This window comes from Papilio xuthus, unplaced genomic scaffold (assembly GCF_000836235.2).
Source record: "Papilio xuthus unplaced genomic scaffold, Pxut_1.1 DF825017.1, whole genome shotgun sequence".
Lineage (NCBI taxonomy): Eukaryota > Metazoa > Arthropoda > Insecta > Lepidoptera > Papilionidae > Papilio > Papilio xuthus.
In genome coordinates this window covers 3,615,559-3,639,674 of record NW_013533632.1, presented here as the reverse complement: position 1 = coordinate 3,639,674, position 24,116 = coordinate 3,615,559, and the positions used below count along the sequence as shown (strand labels likewise).

The following is a 24,116-nucleotide window of genomic DNA, read 5'->3' as shown; positions in this document are numbered from 1 at the left end:
TAATTGGCAATTATTTTCATCTTGTAGACTAGTCTAATAGTCTAGTTATATAAAAAGATCTAGTTAAAGCGCACTTACTAATGTTTACGTAAACTGTAAAAATATTCGTGGGACAAAACTATAACGATTAAGTTACAAATAGTATGAACATTATTACTAAAAATATGATAAATATAATTAGCTCTTAGTAAATTCTAAACAATATTATGGTTTGCAAATCTTTGTTATTTTAGGTGTAGATTCTATTCAAAACGGGTTCAATGACACTGAGGTTTGAAATTTAGGTCAAAAATATATGCAGTGTTCAAACAAAACGTTACAATAAAGCAAGTAAAATATATAATAACTGAAACTTCAAATACGAGTACGTTTTCCCAACGTTAGTGAATTCTTTATAAGGAAATGTGTTCACATATTGTTTTACTTTACTTTCTTCCGGATTTGTTGTTTGAAACTTACAAACAACACTTAGAAAGTAGGTTGTTGTTCAAAGGCAGAAAGCAACAATACATATAGTTTTTAAGATTTACATAGAGGTTACATAATAATTCTGACTTTATGTTATTACCAAAGAAAGATGGATTTTAAACTATAGAGTCAATATCAAAAGCGTCAATAGCCTAATGGTTAAGGATACGGATTTCCGACCACGAGGTCGGGGGTTCGAATCCCGCCATTCGACTATTGTCGTAAACCATATCCTAGCACAAGCCTAGAGCTTAGTTGGAATGGTAAAAGAAATATTAGTAAATTTTCAAAAAAAATCTGCTAATATTTTATAAAATATATATATATATATATATATATCCGTTTATTAGCAGTCTTTCTTATTAGGAAAGGATGGGAAGTGGAAGTAGACTTTCCGGATGAGAGGATGCATGGAAAAGGAAAATATTTTCTTTCTGTGCTTCTTATCCTCTGTCGATTAAAGGTAGGCAACGCATATGCAAATGCGTATGTCTATGGGCAACGGTCACTTCGCTATTTCAGCGATTTCAGGTGACCTCTCGCTCGTTTGCCACCTTATGATATAAAAAAAATCCGCAGCCTAATTCGTCTTAAGTTCTTTAATGTACGGTATCAATATTTTGACAGATTCTCTCTATACCAATGCAAGTTATTAAACTTACAAAAACTTCTACCGAGGAAAATAAGTAACGTAGAGTTTGTCGCTAATTAAGCAAGCTGACACTAGATACCAGACGCAGAGTGCAAGGAATGGACCACGAATACTCATCGTCACCTACTAAGCGATATAGATGCGCAAATTTTTCAACAAAAATGATAAATACGTCTTGCTTCATCGAGTTGACTGCTAGGCGATGTCGTTTATCAATCATTCAGTTGAAAAAACAATACTCGACTTGTCGGTGAATCGACCGAAAGTGGTCCACTCGTGAATTCCGGGACGGGTTGTAACGATATGACTGATGAGCTTTATGTGTACGAAGCGATGAGCAACAGCAAACTATTATTATAAAACAGAAAGTTTTGTACCTAATGGCTAAACTGTGGAACTACTGAAGTTTATAATAATCAACATAAAGAGCTACTTTATCGTTTATACAATATCAAAATGAAGGCTATTACTGAAATATAGTTGAAAAAATAATAAAAATATGTAGTTTACATATATTAACTTACGAACTCTAAATTTAGCTGTGAATGGAAGTCATTAATAATTTTGCACATTTGTACTATTATAATTTTACCAACTTTTAATTCCACTTTGACTTATTTATTACGCTTGCTAGTCTATAATTGTAGATAGGTATTGAAACTTAAAGTAAAATAACCTGAGTTGAACCCACTAAATGTACTAAAAGGGTACTAGGGAGGAATGGTGGCGCCTTGTTCACTGATACCTGATGGCTATAACCACTCTGGAAAGACAGCAACGATAAAAAGAATATAGAACTTAAAAATACACGACAAATGGCGTCATTTAAATTTTCGTCAGAAAGCTACTGTTGCCATTTCGCTTACTTTTTTTTTATATCATAAGGAGGCAAACCAGCGAGCGGCCACCTGAAATCGCTGAAATAGCGAAGTGACCGTTGCCATATACATACTCAATTGCATATGCGTTGCCTACCTTTAATCGACAGAGGAAAGGATGCACAGAGAGAAAATATTTACCCCTTCCATGCATCCTCTCATCCAGAAGTCCACTTCCTCTTCTCATCTTTTCCTTATAAGAAAAAGGGTGGGAAGGGAAAGAGGACTAAACTAGGCCTCCGGGACGCACACTAATCAGACTGAACACGGAACTGCTTCCACTTCACGCCTGTCTTCTGTGTGGTCGTGGTATTTCACCGGGCGAGCCTGGCCAATTCGTGCGAAAATGTTAAAGCGGGCTCTACCACTGTTAAAAACTCCGTGTACAAAAGTATTTTTATATTAAAATGAAACATTATAATTGATCATATAATTTATTGGATCACAGAACTAAATTTCGTACAATGTTTCTACATGTTTTAAAGTTCAGTTTGAGCAACATTAATCACACCGATACCATAAAATTTTGATTCAAGGAAGAATAAGATACTAGAGACAGTTATCTTTATACACATAAGTTTAAACATACTATTCAAATTTCATTTAAACAAGAAACACACACAACATGACATTATAAAGAAAAAACGTCCATCAAACATACGTAAATTCAATAAAAAATATTTTTTCCTTCTATATATTTTGAACTCTTAATTACGATTTCTATTGGTAACATTGCACACTGATGATACTTCATTTTATTTATGACAACGTCCGTGTATTGAAAAATTATATCATTAGATTTATAGACATTGTACCAGTTAACCACAGAATGTATTTATAACGGTTATATAAATATTGAAAAACAATTGAACTACAAACACTCGATGAAAATTTTTATTACATAAATATAACTCTATATTTTATATGCAACATGTATTAAAAATATTTTGAATTAAGTTTGTACTTCAAATTAATTATAAATACTTTTGTATTTATTTATGCACTTAGTTAAAGCTACATGGTAAGTGACGTATTTTAAAGTCATCTGTAAATTACAAGACATGTTAATATTTATCTCTTTCGAATTTACGCTTTGGAAAACAGCCAGTTTGTATGGTATAGTCCTGAAAGACTGCCAGAGGCGTTCTAATATTTTTTTGGCGATATAATTAATTTCACCTTTATTCTGTTACTACTTTTATTATCGTATATTGCTTTGGTTTTGGGTGCGATTATCATAAAGATGTGCATTGAATTATATTCCTTCATAGGTTCTTGTCAAATCTAATGCTATTATTTTTCTATGTATAAAAGCGAATTTAAGGTACGAAGTATCTTCAACAGTTTCACATAATCCCACTTTGATATATAAACATTCTTTAGAAATTAAAACGATTCCAGTACTACAACATCGTCTGCGTTTCCGTCGCAAAGTTTATGTATGTATTTCTATCTCGCTCGCACAGGTCAATAAGATACTGAAAGCGGCGTGGTGCGACCCCGATTTCAGCGGGAATTTACTTTTACTTTCAACGATAAATATCGCCCAACATATCGCTCGATCTGTTGCGCGACTCCCTCTTTCCGTTACGATAGTATCGAGACACGCCTCATCAGTGCAACGCCACGTGAAATTCTAGAGTAGAGTTAGTACGTTATTTCTGAATCGCTTTTCACACACGCTACAATCATAACATAGTTATTGAATTAATTAGTATTGAAATAGGTTCTATGACACAATAAACTATTTCTTAACATAATATGCGAGCACAATTTTATAAATAATTTAAAACACTTAATTTTTTTTTAATTAACATTATTAAGTATTACATACACAACCTGAAACAATAATATATACGTAGAATTTAAATAACAATTCAAATGTATATTATTTTTAATATGGACGACACAAAGACAATAAAAATTTTCGAGTAACTTTTATATAATATTAAACATACTGAAACTCGAAAAAAAAAACCTTAAAAATATCATAGTTTAAGAGTAACAAGAATTAAAATTTTACAAAAACGTAAAGCCCAAAATTTGGCACCATATAGGTTAAAATATATTTTACATTAATAAACATACAGTAAAAGTCAATAAAAATCAACATATACTAAACTCACGCAGTTCAATTATATACTCTATATACTTGAAATACATTATACATAAAGTAATTATGATTTAAAAATAATATCTTACATTTTAATTGGCATGACAGTGTGCTGACAGGCGTTATAACTCTTGAAAAGGAATAATTATTAGAATGCTTGATTGCATGGAATACGCTACGTGGTTTCAATAAGGAATATGTACATAATATGTTTACTATCGAAAATGGGAGGCGGTATGTTATCGATGTTTGTTTAGATATATTATATCAATATGCCTTTTATATGTTATTTTAAACCGTCAACACTTTATATAAAAAGTTTTCAATCCGCTCTTTCGAATATTAATTTATGAAATGTGTATTAATATTGATTTCATTTATTTATATACTTATTTTAATAATTTATATTAGTTTTTTCTAGTTTTTATTTACTTCACAATATAATTTGTTTAAATGTTACTAGATTTTATTTAAGTGTGATTTAGAATTTGGTTTCGCTAGCGAGGTTTACGGACGGCAAGCGCGTATTATGTTACGAGAATTCTTTTCATTTATTTTGTATCCCGCATTTTATTGTGTGACGCTTACCGTCCGCTCCCACGGGAGCTACACTACACAACTACTTACTATCTAGGTGCGATACAATACGAATCCAAGTCTTATAATATTACTTCACTCTTTACATTTACTCTTATCTCTTCTTGAATAGCTTACATGATTTCAACAATAAAAACCCAAAAATAAAATCCTTTCCATTAACTCTGCATACGAATATATAACAAATTTTTAAATATTTCCTTCACAAAATACAAACTTAACATGGTTATAACAATTGGCTACGACTATTTCTGGGTTATGACCATTTGTGGTTTGATATCCATCCAGGATGTATCTACACTCTAAGTGTTCTTTAATATTGAAATATCAACTTTGATTTATCATCACAGCTATATAACACAACGTTATGTTTGTCCGTTTTTTTGCGGTCCATATAATGCTATTTTACTGATTTCCAGATTAAATCTGTGAAGAAACTAGCCCCAAGTTTTACTCGAACTTTGCACACAAATTTAACTATTGACAAGATCAAGTACATTTGAGAGCAAAATAACGGGGTCAATTCATTGGGTTGGGTTACAATTAATAGACATCAACACATAAATATATAAAATCAAAATTCTGAACTTGATATTATCCAGGGATATTCATGTTTGGATTAAGCTTGGGATTTGAATAAGTAACGTATGCCAACTGCAGAAATAATTGTATAGTTGTCTCTATTTTTTTAGAGGGAGTAAAAGGGATGACAATATGTTACACAGAAGTCGAAAGTCACGGTAAGAAATATCTAATTCAATGTTTTAAGCAAAAAAAGGGGAATTTGGTTAGAAAGGTCAATTTTTCTATTAACATTTAAAGATACATGAAAACAAGAACATTTACCTCTTTTAACAACATCAATTTATAATCTCATTTAAGAGACAATCAATATTATTAGAAAAATAATTCGCAGGTAAATTCTTAGTTTCATAATATTTTGTCATTTCAAAATAAGATTTAAATAATGAATGTTTCTTAAAGTACCTACGATAACTTTTAATTTTTTTTTGCACACCTTATAACACTTTCTAATACTTTCTCTATATTAGAAATATCATTGAGCAAGATCTGAAAAAGAAGTTTCTTTTCTAATACAATTTGTAATTTATATGTTTATTAAATTGTTACTAATAACTACTTTAAAGTAAAATAAATCTTCTCATTGAATGTTAATCATTTAAAAAAGTGTCTCATTTTTTTTGCAAAGAAGTATAATATACGGTCGATACTTAATAGTCGTATTGTTATTATTTAAATTAGACGTAACCAATATAAGATCTTTAAAAATCGTTTTCATCTAATTAAATGGATTATTATTGTTACATTCCTTCAAATATTGAAAAAAAATGTTTATGATGTCAAACAAAATACAACACCCTACTTTTTGAATATTGATATAAGAAACTATGAAATGTGACTTAATTTTCTTTTTTATCTATAGTCCATACTAATGTTTTATAAATTATTATGATATAATCTTTTAAACAGTGAATATCAAGTTGATAATTATATATGTTTTTGTTTTAATAAACGTTTGAACTATCGATACATACGAGTAGGTAGAAAAAGTGTTCTGTGCAATAAATTTTATATTGAATCGTGATACCCGTGTATACATATCAAATTGAACGAAATAATTTATATAACTAGGGTAATTTTAGTTTATTCTAAATGTTGCTATATAAATATGTATTTACAATATAACCTTACTTATGTACCCATGGTCGTCTTCTACCAAGTTACACGCATACAAGTATATGTTAATAATGAATATTATTTATTTGGAAAGGAAAATATTATATGTTTTTATATATTTGATTATTTTAATAACTTTCTAATTAAAAATCTTGATAATATATTTTAAACATTATTGAGGCTAGCACTATTTCATTTTGCTCTCTAGAAAAAAATATTGAGTTATCGTATTTGAAAATAGGATTCAACCACACTATAGAACTTAAGTTTATGATTAGATACATTAAAAATAGATGACAATGATATAAGATAGGCTTCGTACACACTATCTTTCTTAATAATACCAAGAGGAATAATATTGACTAGATATCTAAACATATTAACATGTAAACTACAGTATAGATGTATTTTCAATATAGAAATTACATTTATTAAGTCTTTGTTTTAATTAAAAAAAAAACATTTATATATAAAAAAAATTCTTGCTAAAAATTTAATTCTGTCAACGAAATCGTAGTTTAAAGTGCTCTTAAATATCTCCAATGTAAATAAACATTATTCAATAGAAACTTATTTATAACAAACGTATTTTAAAATTTGTAGAATAGAACACATCATTTCATATTTTTTGTTTTTTTTTTAACAATTGCCTTTTATTTTAGAAAAAAGGATTATTTATAATTCATTCTACGTGAAACGAAGACATCGCGTATTACTATTTTATCAATAAAAAGCATTTTCATCTAATACAAGATATAGATTGATCTAAAATCCTAATATCGTAACATGCCGGTATCGCCAGATCGATTGCCATTAATTGTGTTTAGTTTTCTTCACCGAGTAATACCAAATCGTCAGCCACCACATCAGATACGTGCAGGTATATTATCCAGTACATGAGATTAAAGCATACGAAGCATACAGGAAACACGATGCGCGAGTACTTGTCAATATCCGATGGTGTGGTGCCCAGTAGTTTGTTGATACCCTGTAAAATTTGTTTACCTTCACTTCTATAATTAATGTAACATATCAACGCGTCAAACTATTTACCACAAAATTCGCTAGCGGCAGTTAATTAAACCATCGCATTGCGGTTACTAAATACAAGCTCGCACCGCTATATACCTATAAGTTGTAATTAAACCATCGCTCAAAATACATATACATAGTAAAGTATATATACAAACCTTTGAAGCGTGCACCAGATGCGGAGGCGGGACAGGCTCTTCCTCGGGTTGCGGTGGTGGTGGAACCGGAGCGGGGCCGCGAGCGCCGTTGATGGTATTTTCCAGAGTACCTCCTTTAGAATACGCCTTAGGATCATGCACCTTGAACCGGACTTCCTGCGTATGAGGGTTATAAGACTACAATTTAGGTAGTTATACATTCTTCAATATGACAAAGTCATGGTCTATTTGAAACTGGGTCTCACCGAAGAGCGACTCGGTGGCAACGGGCGGGTTAAAGTGGTCGTCCTCGGTGGTGGTAGCGGCTCGGATGGTCCAGGGGGTCCGTCTCCCGCCATCTTCTTCTCGGCAGCCATTTTCTGAACAGCCGTGAATCGTTGTTTCCTCATCTGTATCCTTTTAGCCATGTAGCCAACAGTGGCGTATTCTGTAACGAAAATGTTATTTAACATATGACTTCACACGCACGAGCGCAAAGCATTATTTCGATTTAATCATATTTGTTAAATATCTAATAGATATATAGGTTAATTAATTAGCAATTAATTAACGTAAAAGAGCAACGCTCCACTAATTTCAATACATGGAAGTTACATTGCATTTCGAATACGAGAAATAATGCGCCAAAGATAACATAATATGTGTCTATCATTGTACAAATATATTTCATCACGATTCAGTACCATTTAAATAATTCAACAATAAAACATGACATTTAAAATTGAAACAATAACATTAACAATACACAAGTACACCATTATTCTTCTATTGTTACCTAGAAGACTGGCGAAGACCATGACGAAGCAGGTTCCAAGGTATACGTCAATAGATTTGACGTAGGAGATCTTAGGTAGGGCAGCATTGGTAGACGACATCAGCGTTGTCATGGTCAAGACGGTGGTGACACCAAGAGAAACACGAGCCGGTGTTGCATTTCGATTCAACCAGAACGACACCCAAGATATAATGACGATAAGACCAGACGGAATGTAAATCTGGATCAAATAGTAGCCCATGGAACGAACAAACTGAATTTCACAAGCCAAACGCGAATAGTTTCCTGCAAAAGAAAAATATTAAAGTTAAAAAAGTAACTAACAAGTCGATTAACGAACTCAAGTTATAATTCATTTCTAAATTAACTTGCCGATAAGCTTGTGAGTTGCATGCAAGTTAAATCACGCGAACACACGTACCCATGACGTTAGCTGAGTTATTTATAGTTTTATGATATTTGCATCGGTGCTTGATACCTGTGGTAAGGGAGATCTCCATTGCTCGCTGCCGATGACCGAGCACCTTGAACTGCGGTAGCGACACCTCGCTCGATACACCCACTGAGTTGGGCCCCTCGTTCCACTTATATCGGATGTCCCGCATGGTGTAGCCGACTGTACCATGCAGAGATATGGAACGATAAAATAAGCACCCATCGCACTGGGTTTTTAATAATATCCATAACAGTGAAATACTCGTTTAACTACTAAATGTGAAGTGTAAAATGATAGCATCGCATTTGTACATTAAAAACAAGCATTTAAATTTGCTTCGTAATTGGTCTACATAAAATAAAAGCGTATTGGGTCTGTACACCAAATTTGATATCGTATGGTATGTAGGATTAAATCATGGTATAAAACAATTTTATTATTGTATCATCAAGCCAATACTAAATTAAAAAAGTATATCTAAAAAAATTACTAAGTTAAGCCAAGTTATTTTGGATATTTTTCTCGATCGTTTTCACTAATTACTCACAACTTTCAATCTCAATGTTGCACAGCTGACGGTCCATAGGGAAATATTGCAAATCCATGGGGCAAGAAGCGGTGATAGTCAGTCTGGAAAGAACACACAACATAATGCTAAAGGAAAAACAAAAAAATTAATCTAATTTATAACATATTGTTATCTTTGCTTTATCAAAGTTAAAAAAGGTTTTAATGCCAAAAGCCCAGGGTTAGACGACTATAGACTTATGAACCCTCAGTAGTATTAATTTTATTAGTTGTGTTAGCACTTTTTTATACTACCTTATACTTCGCGTGATAGATCCAGAATGGTGAATGCGAATGAATTCGTTGCTAGTAGTTGCAATGTGGAAGTAAGATTGTTTCTCGTTCACGAAGAAAGTATCCGGAACCCAAATGTTTCGTATAAACTCAGATCCAACGGAAAGAGTCTCAACTCCGGGTCTCTTCTTATACGCCAGCCTCGGGTCGGTCCAGAATTGACGGAAATAGAAGTCCAAGGTGAAATCCTAAAAAAATATTATTTTATGAAATAAAATAAATTATAAACTAAAACAAGGCAACATTAAGAGTTAAGCGGAATTAATATTATTTTTTTATTAGACATGATTTAAGTAAATAGATGAGCCCATATTTTAAGTAAATAATTAAAAGATCTGAACGTTGTAAAACTATCAGTCGCCCGCGACTTCGTCAGCACAGGATTTAAAAAATGTAACCTGCATCAGCTTGGTGGCTGGTACCTACCAAGCTGGACTGGACTTGGTAATCTCCGTCCAAATTTGGTCAAAAGCGGCCCAACCGTTCCGATGAATACCCAGAATGAGCGCGGCCTTGCAGACTATCGTACAGACAAACAAACAGGCAAACAGACAGACAGACATACAAACATACAAACCGACAGACAGACAAAATAATTTAAAAAAATTGTTATCAGCTACACTAATACGTCATGTTTACAAAATATACTTTTTCTTTAATTTTATAAATGTTAATAGATATAGATTAATATCTCCAATCAAACAGTATTTCAATTCAGTAACTGAAACATGTTTTTTGTTAAATTTTATAACAATTATTTTATTTTCATTCATGATGCCAGCAATTATTGCCGTCCAACGATCGTTATTATTGCGGATCAAGTTACTATTGACCTAGGGCCTACGGCAATATAACAATGAAAACAAAAGACTTCAAAATGAATATGAATTTTTATTTATATTATATTTGTAAACTTATTCAGGGCTCTCTAGATACTTAAATCTTTTATTTGTACATATAAATACATAAATCCGAATATAATCTGGCTCAATAGCAATAAAGATCGTATATGAGAATTGTATGGATACTAACTAAATTTAATTTTCTATTATCTATTGTGTCCTATTGTCCGGTCACGTCTTAAGGTGACTTTAAAGTCCCCTTGATTTGGTTTCCACTAGGGGTCATACACCCTGCTCGTAAAAATAATGCTTTGGAACCGGTATCAAGGGTATCTCCGCGTCAGCTGATTATAACACACCATAATTCAAATTTACCCATAACTTTTATCTTACGCGACGGTATAAATTTTGTTGGTAACCCTTTAAAAGATATGACACGTCCCTAATACTATCCAAATTAATAACGAACTTTAAATTAAACAAAGTATTAAAAACAAAACATTGAAGTTTCCTTGTCGAAACGGAACTCTCGTGACAACGATACAAACATTTAAAAACATTCATAGCAAGACTACTTAAAAAAAAGAAACATTAAGGCGAATGGCGATGTTTGAGTGTTGTACGCCAATTTGAGAGACAATAGTAAGATCCACAGTCACAACAAATACCTACTCAAAACATAAAAAGCTTCAAACAAAATAACAACAATGGAGCAAATTTACGACAGTGTCTTGCTTGGAGAGATGCTTTTTTTAGCAAGGTATACATTTTAATATGTAGTTATTTTATTTTTAGACACACCCGGAGTAGAGCACCACAGCGGCCAATTAAACTTTAAGATGCATACATATGTGCCCAATAAGAAATTTAATAAGACAATGAAAGCTAGTGGTGCACCGCCCGGGCTGTCTGCTCCATAACGCCGGCATGCTCGCAGCCTCGTGTCTGGGGCTGCTCGGTCGCGGCGGCGCCGGCGGCGGCGGCAAGCGGCGGACACCGCAGCGACCGAGACAAGCGTGAGCTGACAGTGGCGAGTACCATGAGCACTTCGGAGACGGAGCTGATAGAGAGCACATACATGGTGACGCCCACCTCCACTGGCGGACCTGCAATCAAGCCCAATTGTGAGTCGCGCTCGTTCCTTGCGCCGTGAAAACCAAACCAGAGGACGATGACGTGTGCGCCGGTGCTCCCTCGATCGAACGAGGACTAAGCCACGTTATATCTATATCACTAAGATCCATCGATCGACCGAGGGTAGCTATCCTAAATTCTTCGCTTCACTGCACTAACCGACCATCTACGTAAAAGTGTTCACTTAAATACCATTTTAACTTCAGACAAGGAGCTGATGGAAAGCACGTACATGGTGACTCCCACATCCACGGGCGGTCCTGAAACGTTACATCGGTTACATCACATGTAAATAACTTTTTCTTAGCCGTGACATCGGCCACTACTCGACTGTAACCTTGAGTCTTGTGCTCTCTGAGAAATCTTCACAATATTAATAAAAGTAATAAGACTACTTCGTTACACCAAAGAGTACTTTACCTGCTTGCACCCATATTTAACTATTTGACACTTTTATTCAATGTTATTCTTAAACTCACCGTCTTCTCGTTGTTGACCTTCTGCCTGTGCCCTAGTTAATCTATACAACGTACGTAAAAAATGTATACGAATATCACAAATGACCAAAATTTGGTAGCTATTCGAGTCCTATCATTTCTCAACTGTTATTGGGGAAAAAATAATCATTTTATTACCATTTTTTAGTACCTTACAAAAGTTAAATTTGTATTATATTTATACTATTATATCTTAAGATAAACTCAATCCAATCGTATAATGAAGCTAGTCAAGTATGCAAACAGTTTAACGTTAAGATCTCCCCTCTTGAGTTTCGAATATCTATTGTAATTCAGATGCACGGATCCATCCAATTTATCGTCTCGGCAGCGCAGTTAATTTATGCATTAAATTTAAATACAACATTACGCTTCAGTCGAAGTATCGATAATAAAGTTTATGTTTGATCTATTGTAGTTAGTTTTACTATTGCAATTGCTTATTTACTAGATCATGTTATATTAAAATGCTACTGGCACTAATATTAATGCCACTTCATAAATAAAGAGATCTATGTTATTTCTTAAAATTTACTACAATTAAATGTTCATAGACGGCGTGTAAGCATAGAACTCTCGTGTTTTTAACTCGAACGATGTAGAGTTGTTCTAAATTATAAAGAAGTACATATACATCTATAAATAAAATAAATTATGCTCGATTGCTTTTTAATCTTCATGCAACATTGATCAGATCATAATCAATGGCAATTCAATTTTCACCTAGACTATTAAGTTGCCGGCGTCACTGCTTCCTTCCAATTATGTTGTGGGTTCAAGCGAAGAATAAATAGGTTGATGCTTAACTAATAACGTCGGTGGCATAGTGGTTGTAAACTATAGGTCTTGGGTTCGATCTCCGCTATTTTATATAAACTGGCGTATTTATATAAACTAGTTTTATCCAAAAAAAAATAATATTGTCCTTTTAATATCAGGATAAGGCTTTTACGCTCTTCCATATTTAATACGAGGCAGAACCCTAATTTAGCTTGGGCAGATACCTTAAGTATAATTCTTGGCTGGTCAATACTATTCGTTGGTAAAAAACTTTGTAATGGCTAAATATTTTAGATGTTTTAGAGATAATTCGAAACAAACAATTACTTTAATATATAAATTATGCTGAGTTATATTTTTGTCACATTTTTTTAATACAGAGTAGACGCGGAACCTTAAATCATTGGCGATTCGAACAATTAACAAATTGTGATATAAAACCGTCACTTACTTCTCCAAAAACTAGCATACAAGAAACATTTAAAGCTTTTACTTAAAATATTAAATACTTATCTTTTTTGGCGTAATCACATTAAATATATATCTAAGGATGACGGCTGCATGCATAAAAAACCATGACTCATTTTCGCGTTCTGATTTCCGAGTGTGCCGATTGGCCTTGTTCCTTGTTCGAGTTATGACGCACATCCCTTTTAATTAAATTCAATTCATAAAAGTATGCAATTTTTCAGTATTGTTTTCTTATGACGTCATCATTTAAAAAAAATCGACCGTAAATCGATTTAACAGCAACCAATTTTTTTAGAATGAATGTGTAAATTAATTGTTATTATAATTTTTAACATCTCTATAAGTACAGTTGGGGAATCTGTCGGTGTACCTCTAAGAAGCTGCAGTCGTTTGAACGTTTTGTTCACATTGAGACAAAGCCGCGAAACAATAACCAATAGAACGCAGCTTTTAAATGTGTCTAGTAAAAAAGATTTAAAGTGGTACACGTCTAAGTGATTTTTATTATTATCCCGTCACTTTCGTAAGTAACTGCTTTTTTTATTTATCACCAATACAATTTTGCAATAAAATATTACATATTATTAACGCTATATAAACCGTAGTTGTTTGCAACTAGCCCTAAAGTGACGTATTTGGTTACTTGTAAGGAGAAGCGGAGTTCGTCTCATTGTAAAGAACAAGACAATATTTCTGTAAGTAGACGCGTATTGCCGCGACTGTACATTCGTTGTATTATGTATATCAAGTCTAAGAAGAAAAATTGAAATTGGACATTAAGATTTGGATCTTTCGCCGTTTATTAAATACGTAGAATAAGAAGGATTATCCACGTCTTTTAATAATTGAGGTGATGGAAGGCAATTTAAAAAATGAAACAGGAAAGAAACAAATTAAAGAACGCTCCGACGTAGAGACTTATCCAAGATTTAAGTATATGTATATTTCTTAATCATAGTCAATTTGTGTTAATTATCCGAAAAAAAAATTGATCGATGAATTATTTGAAAAACATATTTTCTGTTAGTGTGTTCTTTGTCTGGTCTCAATTGGATATTTAATGAAATAAATTATGTTAAAATTAATGAAATTAGTTTTTGACTAGGACGTTAACGTAAACACTTAATTACTTTTTGAACTATTAAGTAAAATGTATTAAGTTGTCACGCACAAGAACGACTATTGATTTTTTAGCACAGGATTTGCACCCTATTAACTATATAATAACGCCTAAAAACCTTTACTATTAAGAAATGTGTCCATTGGCCCGCGCGAGCACCGCACACGCGGCCCGCAAAATGCTGTCTTTCTATACGAGCGGCATCTCTGCAACCTCCTTTATTCATCAACTGCGTTTCGTTAAAGCATACCTTCTAATCTTCATGCTAATCCTTTTAATATATCCCAAATACCTTAACAATAGTCTAATGCTTAAAGGTACGGATTACCGATCGTGGGTTCGAATTCTGTCCGACTATTGTGGCGAAACATATCAGCACTTAGCTTCCAGTTTTTTTGGTTACAAGAAATAATAAATATTAAAACTATTTAAATTTAAAAATTATAATATTAACTCACCTCCATAGTTAGGCCTCACTCTCTTGTCATAGCTGACGCTGAGTGAATCTAAAATCGCCGATATATTGACATCTCCGAACATTCCCCCTCCACCAGCTCCCCTGTAACAAAATAGTTTTATTTATAAACGGTACACCGGTTTTAACCACCACCCGAGGACTCGACCACCACGACCATTATTTTAAGTATCACTAAATTTAATTAAATTCGTCAACGTGTTTTCTATTACCATTTCTATTAAAACTTAAAATAAATCTTATACTATGCTGTATCTTTATCAATAAAAATCATAGTGTAACCGTAGGACTCCATTGTGGTACGTGTAATTGTGCATATTTTAGTCTTTGTTTTGTTGAAGAGAAGTTTCACGACAGTGGAATTATAGTGATAGGTAAATAAAGTACATACATGTATTCAAAGAGTTGTAAATGCTAATAATTTATAATTTAATTTTAAACAAATTTATTAATGTCAACTATTTCTGTCCCTTGAATATAAATAAAAGCGTATAATTGGAATTTTATCCAATTGTTCTATAGATTCTATTCTAATCCTCAACATTTGTGCGTGGGCATCCAAAAACTTCGAGCACTATAGAAAAAGGGATAAAAATAAACGGGTTACCTATGACGCATATAAATAGAAATGGATTATCTATGAAAAATTATCTACAACCACTTTAAACGATGGCTATCCAAATTCTATAATATATCCAAAAATCATATTCGGAATCATCGAAAATAGTTTTGCGAAACCCTTACCAAGATTAATGCAATGAAAATGCAAAATCATGCAACGAGAAAACTATTTTACCATCAACGATCGAGCCACTTTACGTTGAATGAAGTGAAGTGGAAAAAGCTACCGTTCAGGTTACCCGATCCAGAGGTAAAAACTTTAAATGTGGCAACGAACTCGTGCCTTGCAAAGTTATGAGCGTTGAACTGGCATGAAATACTGTTCCGCGCTACTAAGCATGTCAAGTCTACACTGACCAATTTAGGTCAAATGTATCCCTTTAAGTGACCACGACAACAGATCGACGCGTACAATATTAACATATATTATAATGCACTGTCTTTAATAATAGGACATTTTATGTATGTTCGTAAATATAAATACATTTGAAATGAGTAAGGAATTCCATTCTTTGTTGAGTCATTCACTGATATTTAAGCAAAGATAGATAAAATTGCACTTGTATTTACTTGTAGCAAAAACATTTTCTTATTTGAAAATTTATTACTAATTTAATTCGAAATTAATTTAATAATTATTAATTATTAAGTTAATTAAAAAATTAATATTAAAATTAAATAAATCTTAACATTAACGATAACATTAAATAAATAATCGCTGACCAATTCATAGAAAATGTTAAGTTATTTAAAACATTTTAAATTACTGTAAAACATTTAACTGGCTATTAAGTTGAGTTCTGAGTGCGAATAGATTTAATTAACTGAAAAACGGAATACGTAACGTTAAATTGTAATTGAGATAAATACGAGAACAACGGCGAAAGCGTTTATCTATTCCCCCCGGCTACATCGCATTGAAATGTCATTCTGTAGGGAAATTAAATGTTCCCGAATATAATTATGATGCAACGTAGTATTTTAATCATTGTAATAATTTAATTAAATTGTTAAGTTTAGTTAAGCTGATTGAATTATTAAGATTATCCTCGAGTTCGCTGTGACTTATAGAAATACTAGCTGTCTCCCGCGACTCCGTCCGTTCGGTATTCAAAGAAAAGGAGCCTATGTGTTCTTCCAGACTATGTTCTACATCTATTCCAAATTTCAGCGAGTTCCATTGAGCCGTTCCGAAGATACTTTCAAACAAACATCCACCCATCTAAACATTAGCATTTATATTATTAGTAAAATACATATAATGTCCTACATTTGTTCAGAGTAAGAAGGTTCTAGTTCAAGCCATTGAGAAATAAGAGCTTCGTATAGCAGAATTACAGCTTTTACTTCGTTCCGATTTAAGTGCTAGTTGTTACTCTAGAATTCTAATACTATTAATAGTTCAAGTTTCCAACATCACTAACGGCCGTTATGGTAACAATTAAATGGACATAAAATACCTCGGATTATAACACGTTCAGAAAAAATATAAAGATCATTTTACTCGTTTATGCAAAGAACTTTAAGTACTTTATGTTTCCCTTTAATTTTTTTTATTAAGTTTCTTGAGCATTGTATAAAACTTATTCCATGAGAACGTGAAGTAAAGAAAAGAAACATGATATTGTCGGAGGTACGCGTCTGCCGCAAGTTACTACAACATCGAACTCTGCCACGGGCTTCTCTTCTCGGAATTGATGTATAATGCATGTTGAACAATTCTTAGTTAAACTACAGTAAAATTATTGATAATTAATAAAATATCTGTTAACGTAGGTTTCTGAGATCAAAATGTCTGCATAAAATATATCGTCATCCCTTTATCTTTCAATAAGGCAAAACAGAGATAACATTATGTTTTAAGCAGGGATTTTGGTTCAGAAACCTACAGTTAGTTAGCCTAAGTATTGAATTATTAAAAATATAAATCATTATGTGGAGGATATCATTTTTTTATCTTTAAGAGATATAATTTAATGTTCAATTCCAACATAAATTGTAACAGCAATGTATTACAAAAATGCTTTCAAGATTTTATTGAACCATTTTAAAAGAAGTAGTGAAAATGTTGTTGAAATTTTCCGAAAACATGGAAAAGGCCGTCGTTTACGAGACAGCTCTGATGTCGGCGTACAAGCTTTATTTAGTTCCGCACATGTCACGATTTCCTTTTAACGATAGTAACAGGCGATACCACCGAACATACTAACCTACATTTGACGGAATTTATACTGACTCGGTCAATGCGAAATATATTGAAGTTTTTTACTATTTGGATTTTCTCGCATTTTTAAAGAGTTAGAGCATCTTATGCTTGCTTGCTTGCTTATCGTGATAAATATTTTTTACTGTCATTTATTGATCTTAATTTATTTCTTTAGTCCAACTATTATTCAAAAGTATTCGTAGTGTAATATTAATATGATATATAAAAAATAATTGCTGTTCGTTAGTCTTGCTAAAACTCGAGAACGGCTGAACGGATTTATATTATCTTGGTCATGAAATGATCGTGGAGGTCTAAGGGAGGTTTAAAGGGTGCGAAAAATTCGAATAATTGCCGAAAACGAATAAAGCTTTTTTGTTCATTCCACGCGGAAGGAGTAGCGGGCGATAGCTAGTATGGTATATAGTTCATATAAGCTTAGTTTCTATCAATGTTAATTACCAAAATTAAAATAACTATTGTAGGTTCAAAGTTTCCCGTCTCAAAAAAAAAAATAACACGCAATTTAACAATTATATTCATATTGAAATATGTAGAAGCATCCTTTACAATAATGAGCAAACATATTCTAAGTCTTGATATTCTAAGAAAATGTACTTATATCGAGCGTCGATATAAAAACCAAGATAAAAACATGTACATCATTTGGAGATAATTGTAGTATTAAGTTCAAGTATTGGTTATTAAAAATATATTCGTAATCGACCATTTAAAGGCGAAGTAATATAATAGAATCTTTTGCATCTTAACACTAAACTTTTAATCTACGGAAAATAACTTACCATAAATTGATAAATGCATAGTTAGTGACAATGAAATTTTAATTGAAAATTAACCTTCCAAGCAGACAAGACTTAAGATGACAAAGGAAAATGACGTAACTGCGCCAACCAATTACATTTTAAAACCTATTAAGCGAGAAAATCTCTTCTTTTTAAATTAAGCCGTTCTACAGATAAGAAAAAGTTCCGACATTTCAATTTCGATCTTTATAAGACAAGTTTGGACAATTATGATCTGTCACAAGTCAAAGATAATTGAACTAAAAAAAATATTTTTTAATGAATTCAGATAAGGAATCTCAGACTCCGCAAAAACGTAATAAAAACTAGTAAAAGAAATGGAATAAAAGTCTTCATTGATATCTTTACACTTAACAATTATAATCGAATATCTTACTTGCTTTCTATTACCATTCATTACGCTTTTTGTAATGGCTACATAATAAACTAGCTGTGCCCGCGACTTCGTCTGCGTGAAATTATGTTTTTGGGTGGAATTTTAATACATTTTCATGTAAAACTCACATATTCCAATACAAACTATCGTCCCCTATTGTTAATTTTAATTGTAGAGGGTAAATTATTATTTAATATTTTCTAAATTATTTTATATGTAATGTTGTATTAAAAATATATAAAAACGTTCACATAACTCATTCAGAGAATAAGAACTTGATAAAGTAAATATCAACAATTTATAGAAAGCAGCACTCTGTTAGCGTTGTAAATCGATTACATAGTAAACACGAAGCTGATATTGACGTCTATACGATAGTTATTGTGTGGTTGTTGAGTAGACTAGCTTTATTGCAACTACAACAGTGTTGCTGGCAAATGAAACGTTGTAATGTGTTTGGATGAGAATGTGTTATCAAGGCTGTAGGTACTTTTTATTTATTTTCTTTCTTTTCTTTGTCTTACATTGTAATGAGGGGAACGTTATAGAACATTGTCGGTCAAAAATTCGTTTGACACATATTCATGAGTCTACTATTTGAACCTAATTACAACATAAGGCTTGTAGGGTAGTTTGAATAGTTCACCCCCAAGCAGCATTGAATCATCATTATCATCAGCTCACTATACGTCCCCATCGAGGGGCTCGGAGCCTACCCTAAGTTAAGAGTGATTAGGTCATAGTCAACCACGCTGGCCAAGTACGGGTTGATTGACTTCACACATATCTTTGAATTTCTTCTCAGATATGTGCAGGTTGCATCACGATGTTTTACTTCACCGTAAAAACGTAGGATACTACGTCTTCGTACATATGTAAATCTGAAATCGAAAAACACATTGGTGCATAGCGGTATTTGAACCCAGAACCTGCAGATTGCAAGTCAAGTGTTTGACCCCTGAGCCACCGACGCTCTGAACTAGCTTAAACGCATTGAATACTATTTGTATAATACACATGTATACACATGCCCCTTGAAAAAAAAACTTAAGTATCCAACACGAAATAGCGAATTAACAACCTTCCTAGTCTTTGAATTTTTTTTTTAATTTTGACACTTTTGTACAATTTTATTTGCACAAAACACATACAATGTATGTAATAAAAAATAGGACATCACTAAAGCAAGTAAAGGTACTCGATTTTACTAAGTTTCTTAAAATAAAAACTCATTAGTGTAAATATTTAATAGAAATTTCCTTTAGTTATTTACCGAGTCTATTAAGCTTGGCTGGAACTGATGATTAGCATGAATAAATTTGTTACGAAGAGCACACAATATTACTCGAAATGTTATTTCAAATGATGCAGTGATTAGTTTATTCCCGCTCTTTTACCTGAATCACTTAAATTATAAGCTCTCCGCGCGGCAAACTTAACTTTTTCCATTTGTAAAGGGAAATGAGATAAATTTTAAATTTCAATCCGCTCGCGAACAGAATAATATCACCAGTTATAACCAGTGGTACTTTCACACGGGGACAGAATAAGAAAGCAGCGCAGTAGAAAATGTCCTACAGTAGCAGTACTCCAATTATTTGAAGGCAATCATACTCTCGGAATAGTAGCCCGTAGAGTAACCATAAGATTTTTTTTTTATCTGTGGGTAGTGTGGTGGTAGGTGTCTGTAGTTTGTAGAAGTTTTTTTTAAAAGATACCTTGCCTTTTGGGGGAAACACCGGGTTATGTGAGACTTGACTCAATAAAACGACCTCGGTGGAAATTCAAAAGGTGAATGTCATGGGGTCTCCCTAAATGAAGGCACCGGCACGACCCTGAAAAGTGTGGCCCCTCGTCTCTTCAAATAACTACAGCATCATGTGACTACAACTTATTGCCATAGCTATATTCCACATCCATCAAATCTACTTCTAGTAGAATCTCCAAAATATATTAAAAGGTGTAGAATAAATGAAATTGGAGACTTTCCGATTAGTAGTCCTAAATTGTTTATTTTACCTCACTCTTTTGCACCCGTGTGAAACTAGCATTTCAGTTCAAGGCTCAGGTCCCGTTTCTTTTATTGTGAGTTTTCCTTTTTAATACCGGTCGTAAGATTTAATTTTAAAGTGTAAATGTAATTTATCTCAGATAATTTCTTTTAAACTTAATGGTTATAAATTTATATTTATAAATCAGGAAGGTTTATTTTGTAATATATATTATTACATTGCTTTTAGGGTTTAGATAATTTTAATATTAGTTTACCTGTTAATCTAACTATTCAATTTCAATAACTGTTTTTATATTTTATCTATAACATATAATTTAAATCGTCTGAAACAACATTCAAGTATTCGTTTTTTAATTGAACGCAAGCAAACAGTTTACGTAACCTGACCTTTGGAATTGTAATTAATACGCAATAAATGCATTTAACATTTGTAAATAAATACAATATGGAAATTAATTAAAGTAGACATACAAGGACTACAAGGACGCGTTTATAAACGTAACGATGATGAAAGATGAATAATCATCACGATGATGAATTGATCATCTTTAAAAAAGTAAATACTGATTTTTATTTTATACACGCTTTTATACACGGCCACGGATAGGTCGACGTAGCGTGGGCAGGCCACCCCCAAGACGGACCGATGACCTGGTCAAGGTTGCGGGAGCGTCCTGGATGCAGGTAGCACAACACCGGTCATCGTGGCGATTTTTTTTTTGTAGAAGGAGAAGAAGGCACGCTTTTATTAAATACATAAATAGGATTGTATTTACATTTAAAGTTCAATGCTATTTCGTCAATGGCATTGAATATATCAAAGGTGAAGTTTACATCAATATTTGATCAATGGTCGTTTTACACGTTGAATACAATTTCATTGAAAATGTCCTCGGCTTATGCTCTGTTGCACGTCAATCAACTTAATGAAAGTGAAACTTAATATCAATCGTATCATGATACAAAGATAATAATTCCAAATAACTATTAAATTGTAAGTAAATTCAAATATTTCAGCAAGTTCTATCATAGTATCGTTTTACCTTTTTTTTATTTATTAGAAATATTAGCAGATTTTTATTAATTTCTTTAAGTTATCGAAACTGAGCTGAGGGTTCACACAAAAATCAAATACCGAGGTTTGAACTCTTGGCCACATCCTATGTCCGTACTCTAAGCCATTAGGCTATTATAGCATTGTATTATATAATCTTAATATGTTTTATAGACATATGTATGTACGCGAAGCACTGGTTTCTATTTCAATAACAAAGGTGCAACTACTAATAGAGTGCTCTTTGTTTAATTCTCAGACAAGATAAACTCATCAGGCTGACTTGAAAGTCTTTGTTGAAACAAGATAAGTTTGATATTTGATTTTGTACAAATTACAAATTCAGCAACATCATAGAGACCGCTTAAGAGAATAGGTTCGTTTAATCTTTACACCCGCATTTAATAACTCAGTGTAAAGTCTAGATCTAGATAACTTGTATCTGTTCAGTTAAAATTAAATTTAGATTAAATATTCGCTTTGAGCTTTGCTGAGAGTGGTAGAACCCGCTTTAACATCTTCGCACGAATTGGCCAGGTTCGCCCGATGAAATACCACCACCACACAGAAAACAGGCGTGAAGTGGAAGCAATTCCGCGTTTCGTCTGATGAGTGTGCGTCCTGGAGGCCTAATTTAGTCCTCTTTCCCTTCCCACCCTTTTCTTATAAGGAAAGGATTGGAAGTGGAAGTGGACTTTCCGGATGAGAGGATGCATGGAAAGGGAAAATATTTTCTTTCTGTGCATCCTCTCCTCCGTCGATTAAAGGTAGGCAACGCATATGCAATTGCGTATGTCTATGGGCAACGGTCGCTATTTCAGTGATTCCAGGTGGCCGCTCGCTCGTTTGCCACCTTATGATATAATAAAAAAAATCATAAAAGTATTACTACTGTGTTTAATAATTAACCAATCCTATTAAATTCCATTAAATTAGTTCATTCCGTATAAATTAAAAAGAATAACCTACAATGTCTACAGTCGTAACGCTTATGTTAAAATCATAGCTGATTTTTTTAAGTGTGGGAGTGAACAGTTATTATTATAAAATATATGTTTCTAAACATGTGTTCCGATAATGAAAATCCATTTATAGAGAACATCAAATTCCCTGCAATCATTTACATCCGATAAATGTGATACATGAATAGATAACATCGAAGCCTCACATAAGCGTAAGGCTTTGTGAAATTTAGATAGTTGCATTTGTGTTCACACTCATGGAATGACTGTTCATTCGAGTGAATACAATTCTAAATATGTCTACATTCAAAGGGATGTAAACCACTAACCACTATGAAAGGACAGATGTTGAATGAAAATCGACTTCAAAGTTACTAAATACTACTAGAGAAGCGGACACATAAGAGATTATTTCCCTTTCATATTCGTCCCGTCTTCTTTAAATCCACTATCCGTTTATTATCTTGCCTTGTAAAAAAGCGTGGAAAAGGAAATGAGATTTAAATAAGGCTTTCAGCACTGCACTCATCAGACGCAACGTTGAATTGCCACCACTTTGATGCCTTTTTTTTTTCAGAGGGGAATGCTTTATGCATACTCCGCGCCCCGGGGGGACGCGGTAGTTATGTGGGATTCTCCTCCATAGCGGAGGCATACCCACTAAACCCCTCTGTTCCTCCAACGCATCAGGACGGGACCACGGGCACGCTTTCGCTCTCGTCCGCGGCCCCGTTTGATGCCTGCCTATCTGGTCGTGGTAGTACTGGGCGAGGCGACCAATTCGTGCAACGGATGTGTGGTAATTTAACTGTTAGTCATTTCTTTTCATAGAAATTGTACAGTATTTTAATTATTGTACAATATTGTTAAAATACTGACGTTTTTTGAAGTTTATTAAAGATAAATAGATGGTCATTACGGAACAAACATAATTATGCTATTTAAAAAATGATATGTCAATCTGATAAAACATCATAATAAAAATGCAATAAAAATAAATTTAAATATGACTAATAAATTCTTTGAAGCTTGTAATAAAGTTTTTGAAATATTTTAATAGAAAAGGGTAAAA

General features: G+C 32.9%; 1 protein-coding gene across 1 annotated transcript in view; it reads right to left on the bottom strand.

Moving 5' to 3' along the window:
- Positions 1-7,200: 7,200 nt before the first annotated feature.
- RDL2 (ionotropic GABA-aminobutyric acid receptor RDL2) overlaps positions 7,201-24,116 on the bottom strand; it is a 35,456-nt gene continuing 18,540 nt past the window's right edge. Inside the window, exons 2-10 of the mRNA XM_013323608.1 lie at positions 14,971-15,071; positions 11,837-11,904; positions 9,630-9,856; positions 9,355-9,437; positions 8,850-8,987; positions 8,372-8,656; positions 7,842-8,023; positions 7,597-7,773; positions 7,201-7,394 (exon numbers count right to left, since the gene is read on the bottom strand). Coding sequence (XP_013179062.1) covers positions 7,230-7,394; positions 7,597-7,773; positions 7,842-8,023; positions 8,372-8,656; positions 8,850-8,987; positions 9,355-9,437; positions 9,630-9,856; positions 11,837-11,904; positions 14,971-15,071 — 1,426 coding nt within the window. The 3' untranslated portion in view covers positions 7,201-7,229. The remainder of the gene's footprint in view (positions 7,395-7,596; positions 7,774-7,841; positions 8,024-8,371; positions 8,657-8,849; positions 8,988-9,354; positions 9,438-9,629; positions 9,857-11,836; positions 11,905-14,970; positions 15,072-24,116) is intronic.